Below are 6,146 nucleotides of genomic sequence, written 5' to 3'. Positions count from 1 at the left end.
TTTTTAGTTACTCTTTTCACTTCTTTTGCATAGTAACAGATTTGCGTTCACCACACTTTCTTTTTTTTCTGGTTTTTTTCTGTTTTTTTTTTTTTTTTTTTTTTTTTGACCACTACAGCGATCTGGTTTTTTCGGTCAAGAAGGGTTTATAACCCCTTTACATAACTTTTTAAATGGCGGAAAAAATCTAAAGCTTTCAACTTTGATTAGAAACCTAATGTTTAAGTGTTCAGGTATTCTGAGGTCAATACCCCATCGATGAGACTGCACCTTAAGCTCTTAAATGAGATAATTGGTGGTGATTTTGGATTTCTCTAATGAGTAGTGGGCTGGAAACGGTTAGGTTACGGCGATGAGGACGGCCAGACGCTTGGAGCATCCAGATGCATCGGGACGGGACGGGAGAGGACGCTGGGACGGGATGTACCTTGGCTTTCTTTGATGGACGTTAAGACGCTGGTAAGGCATTCTCCATGCTTCGTAGTTTGTTTCCCCAAGGCTACGAAGAGATTGGATTTTTCCGTTCTTAGAACTTGTCATTTCTTTTTAGGACTTATACGAAACTTCTTGTTACAAGAGATACTTTTCGGGATTCCTCGTGCTTGATTCCATCGTGATCGATTTTGACCCCAACAATAATCGTTTAGCTTTACTTCAAAAACTACAAATCTATTGTGTAATCTCAGTGTCTATTGATTTGATCCATAAGTTTTGTTTGTTGTGTAAAGTAGAAAATAAGAAGCGTGTATTGCCAAGAACAATGGCAGAGTACATAAATATTAGGTTAAAAGTCGGCCAGGGCTATTTATGTAAATATGTCATGACTTGGATTTAGGCCGGCTGGAAACCTAGCTGGGTTTTTGCGCGCTTTGATATCGATCGACGGCAAAGGATGTGCGTGGATCAATGTTTATCTCTGATCGTCGACTTTCACACAAGTTCGATGGTCAACTACGAGCTTCCTCTCCTTTTATCTCTAAAATGCACCCAAATCATCATTTTCCTCCATAACACTCCTGAACCTGTAAATGTGCTAAAAGACTCAAAAACATAATAAAAATGTTCCTAAAACATCTATATACCATAGCTAAAAATGGGTAAAATCCATGATATATCAATTGGCCAGGTATACCATCGTGGCAGAGAAAAGATGGAGGATATTAAGACGGAGGTGGATTTGCAAGAAAGAGAAGGAAGAGAATGAGATCAAGTTCGCCTCAGGAATAAGCAGTGAGAAAATATCTATAATAAAAAAAGCTAAGAAATTTAGTCACAAAAAGTAAAAAAGAGAAAAAGTTGTACGAAGACAAAGCTCGAGTAAATAAGAAACAATATTTTATTTACATTCACAAATATTCACGAATATGATTAGCAAAATTGGTCAGAAAAGTACAAAATTGGAAGAACTTGTTAGAGGGGAAGAGAGAGATGTGATACAAAGTCATTATGTCATAACTGGAATCGTGGAGGTGAGATATGAAACATGAGATAGTTAAGAGAACAAATATAAGAGATTCAAAGAGTATTGATGAAACCAAGGGAAGCCAAAAATACAGAATGTGAAAGCTTAGAAGGTTTAATTTTGGAGTTCCTACATTAAACTAATGTGACCAGTCTATATTTTTGTTTTGTGTTTTACTTTTTTTACTTTATCCTAAGTGCACAAAAGTTTATTTTCACTATATATTAATTTTTGGCTTGCATAGAAATTGATTGTACTCCTTTTTATTTTGTGTGGATTGATTCTTAATTTTTTATATCACTAAATTATGTAAAATTTACAATGCAATCACCATTTATCGCTAGCATATTTTAATTAGCGTTGATGTTGATTAAAATGAAATTTTACTAAGTTAATATGGCATTGTTATTGGAATTGTTGTGATATATTTTTTGAAATATACAGTAATTTTGAATATTAAATATTTGTTAACACTGATAAAAACTTGTTACACACTAAAAGGATAATAATATATATATATATATATATAATTGCGTCAGATAAAACAAACAGAAATATCGATTATACATATATATATATATATATATATATATATATATATATATATATATATTTAACCTGTTAAAACAAAGAATACAATTGTAACTTTTAAATTTGAAAATAGTTACGAAACACAATTCCAAATATGGGTGCAAAAGAAACCACCATCGGTTATAGGAACAGCATATTCTTCATGACTTGTTACATGTTTGTTGCAAACTTTTTGCAAGCTTCTTCACAAATAGACATATCTGCTTTTTTGGCTACTTTCATGCACTGATTTGGGATGCAGTGTTTGACACATTTTTTCAACATTGGTTGAAAGACAATTTTGGCCGAAAACATCACTGTATATATAGCTACAATCATGAAAATAATGCATGATTTTTTAAAAGTTTGAGTCGTCATAATATATATTATTAGAACAAATATGAAATTCTAATAGTTTAGTCTGATTTTGATCGTTGATCGTGAAATGATGATTTTTTGGTAATCTCTTGGTAATTTATATAGAAAGTTAATGATGACTATTTTTAACAGTTTGTTTGTTTTTTTTTTTTTGTTGTTTCTCTGTTTTAACGTATATAACCGAATCAAATTATGTTTAAATTTATATTGTACTTTCTTATGTTAGTTATCTATCCAGTTTTCTTATAACAATATAAAATATATCATTTATAATGATTATAGTTGTATTTATATGATTTCATAGTATTTCATTAAAGTTTTATGTCTAAACTCACAAATTATGGTTTTATTTTGAAATCCTGAATTGACATTTTTTTAGAAAATATATTATTTTAAATTAGAAAAATATTTTTAATTCTTTCCTCTAATATATGCAAAAACCTGTAGAATCAAATCATGAAGAAAATGCTTTGAATGCGATTTCTTTGACTATTTTTTAGTTACTCTTTTCACTTCTTTTGCATAGTAACAGATGCGTTCACCACACTTTCTTTTTTTTCTGGTTTTTCTTGTTTTGACCACTACAGCGATCTGGTTTTTCGGTCAAGAAGGGTTTATAACCCCTTTACATACCTTTTTAAATGCGGAAAGAATCTAAAGCTTTCAACTTTGATTAGAAACCTGAATGTTTAAGTGTTCAGTATTCTGAGGTCAATACCCCATCGATGAGACTGCACCTTAAGCTCTTAATGAGATAATTGGTGGTGATTTTGGATTGGGCTGGAAACAGTTAGGTTTCGGCGATGAGGACGGCCAGGACGCTTGGAGCATCCAGATGCATCGGGACGGGACGGGAGAGGACGCTGGGACGGGATGTACCTTGGCTTTCTTTGATGGACGTTAAGACGCTGGTAAGGCATTTCTCCATGCTTCGTAGTTTTTCCCCAAGGCTACGAAGAGATTGGATTTTTCCGTTCTTAGAACTTGTCATTTCTTTTTGAGGACTTATACGAAACTTCTTGTTACAAGAGATACTTTCGGGATTCCTCGTGCATTGATTCCATCGTGATCGATTTTGACCCCAACAATAATCGTCTAGCTTTACTTTCAAAAACTACAAATCTATGTGTAATCTCAGTGTCTATTGATTTGATCCATAAGTTTTGTTTGCTGTGTAAAGTAGAAAATAAGAAAGCGTGTATTGCCAAGAACAATGGCAGAGCACATAAATATTAGGTTAAAAGTCGGCCAGGGCTATTTATGTATATGTCATGACTTGGGATTTAGGCCGGCTGGAAACCTAGCTGGGTTTTGCGCGCTTTGATATCGATCGACGGCAAAGGATGTGCGTGGATCAATGTTTATCTCTGATCGTCGACTTTCACACAAGTTCGATGGTCAACTACGAGCTTCCTCTCCTTTTATCTCTAAAATGCACCCAAATCAATCATTTTCCTCCATAACACTCCTGAACCTGTAAATGTGCTAAAAAGACTCAAAAACATAATAAAAATAGTTCCTAAAACATCTATATACCATAGCTAAAATGGGTAAAATCCATGATATATCAATTGGCCAGGTATACACACCGTGGCAGAGAAAAAGATGGAAGAGATTAAGACGGAGGTGGATTTGCAAGAAAGAGAAGGAAGAGAATGAGAATCAAGTTCGCCTCAGGAATAAGCAGTGAGAAAATATCTATAATAATAAAGAAAGCTAAGAAATTTAGTCACAAAAAGTAAAAAAGAGAAAAAGTTGTACGAAGACAAAGCTCGAGTAAATAAGAAACAAAATTTTATTTACATTCAAAAAATATTCACGAATATGATTAGCAAAATTGGTCAGAAAAGTACAAAATTGGAAAAACTTGTTAGAGGGGGAAGAGAGAGATGTGATACAAAGTCATTATGTCATAAATTGAATCGTGGAGGTGAGATGAAACATGAGATAGTTAAGAGAACAAATATAGGAGATTCAAAGAGGTATTGATTAAACCAAGGGAAGCCAAAAATACAGAATGTGAAAGCTTAGAAGGTTTAATTTTGGAGTTCCTACATTAACTACTAATGTGACCAGTCTATATTTTTGTTTTGTGTTTACTTTTTTTACTTTTATCTTAAGTGCACAAAAGTTTATTTTCACTATATATTAATTTTTGGCTTGCATAGAAATTGATTGTACTCCTTTTTATTTGTGTGGATTGATTCTTAATTTTTTATATCACTAAATTATGTAAAATTTACAATGCAATCACCATTTATCGCTAGCATATTTTTAATTAGCGTTGATGTTGATTAAAATGAAATTTTACTAAGTTATATGGCATTGTTTATTGGAATTGTTTGTATGTATTTTTTAAATATACAGTAATTTTAATATAAAATATTTGTTAACACCGATAAAAACTTGTTGCACAATAAAAGTATATATATATATATATATATATATATAATAATATGCGTCAGATAAAACAAACAGAAATATCGATTTACATATATATATATATATATATATATATTTAACATGTCAAAACAAAGAATACAATTGTACTTTTAAATTTGAAAATAGTTACGAAACACAATTCCAAATATGAGTGCAAAAAAACCACCATCGGTATAGGCAAAACTTTTTACATGTTTGTTGCAAAACTTTTTGCAAGCTTCTTCACAAATAGACATATCTGCTTTTTTGGCTACTTTCATGCACTGATTTGGGATGCAGTGTTTGACACATTTTTCAACATTGGTTGAAAGACAATTTTGTGCCGAAAACATCACTGAATATATAGCTACAATCATGAAAATAATGCATGATTTTTTAAAAGTTTGAGTCGTATAATGTATATTATTAGAAAAAATATGAAATTCTAATATAGTTTAGTCTGATTTTGATCGTTGATCGTGAAATGATGATTTTTTGGTAATTCTTGGTAATTTATATGAAAGTTAATGATGACTATTTTAAAAGTTTGTTTTTTTTTTTTTGTTGTTTCTCTGTTTTAACGTATATAAACCGAAAAGTTATGTGAAACTTATCTGTACTGTCTTATGTTAGTTATCTATCCAGTTTTTCTTATAACAATATAAAATATATCATTTATAATGATTATATTTGTATATTTTACAATGTTTTTAGTATTTCAATAATTTTTATGTCTGAATTCGCAAAATTATGTTTTTATTTTGAAATCCTGAAATGACAATTTTTTTTAGAAAATATATTATTTTAAATTAGAATTTTTTTTAATTTTTTTCCTCTAATTTATGAAAAAATTGTAGAATTAAATTCTGAAGAAAATGGTTCTGAATGCGATTTCTTTGACTATTTTTTCAGTTACTCTTTTTTACTTTTCTTTTGCATAGTAAAAACGTCGTTCACCATGCTTTCTGTTTTTTTGTCTGTTTTTTTTCTGGTATTGATCACTAAAGTGATCCTGTTTTTTCGGTCAAGAAGGATTTATAACCCTTTATATACCTGTTTAAATGCTGAAAAAATCTTAAGCTTTCAACTTGATTAGAATCCTGAACGTTTAGAGTTCAGGTGTTCTGAGGTCAATACCCTATCGCTGATACTGCACCTAAGCTCTTAAATGAGATATTGGTGGTAATTTGGATTTCTCTTATGAGTAGCAGGCTGGAAATGGTTAGGTTTCGGAGATGAGGACGGCCAGGACGCTTGGAGCATCCAGACGCAGCGGGACAGGACGTCGGGATGGGATGGGACCTGGCTTTCTTCG

The 6,146-nt window shown here is 31.5% G+C and overlaps 1 protein-coding gene across 1 annotated transcript; it reads right to left on the bottom strand.

Annotated features, from left to right (window-relative positions):
* Nucleotides 1–5,043: 5,043 nt before the first annotated feature.
* LOC125600706 lies at nucleotides 5,044–5,208 on the bottom strand (the record flags this gene model as incomplete). The annotated part of the gene is made up of 1 exon (XM_048773297.1): nucleotides 5,044–5,208. A coding segment is annotated over exon 1 (165 nt), but the record flags the coding sequence as incomplete, so codon positions are not given.
* Nucleotides 5,209–6,146: the final 938 nt, after the last annotated feature.

The sequence above is a fragment of the Brassica napus genome, unplaced genomic scaffold (assembly GCF_020379485.1).
Source record: "Brassica napus cultivar Da-Ae unplaced genomic scaffold, Da-Ae ScsIHWf_2360;HRSCAF=3047, whole genome shotgun sequence".
NCBI lineage: Eukaryota > Viridiplantae > Streptophyta > Magnoliopsida > Brassicales > Brassicaceae > Brassica > Brassica napus.
This window is presented reverse-complemented; position numbering and strand designations above follow the sequence as displayed.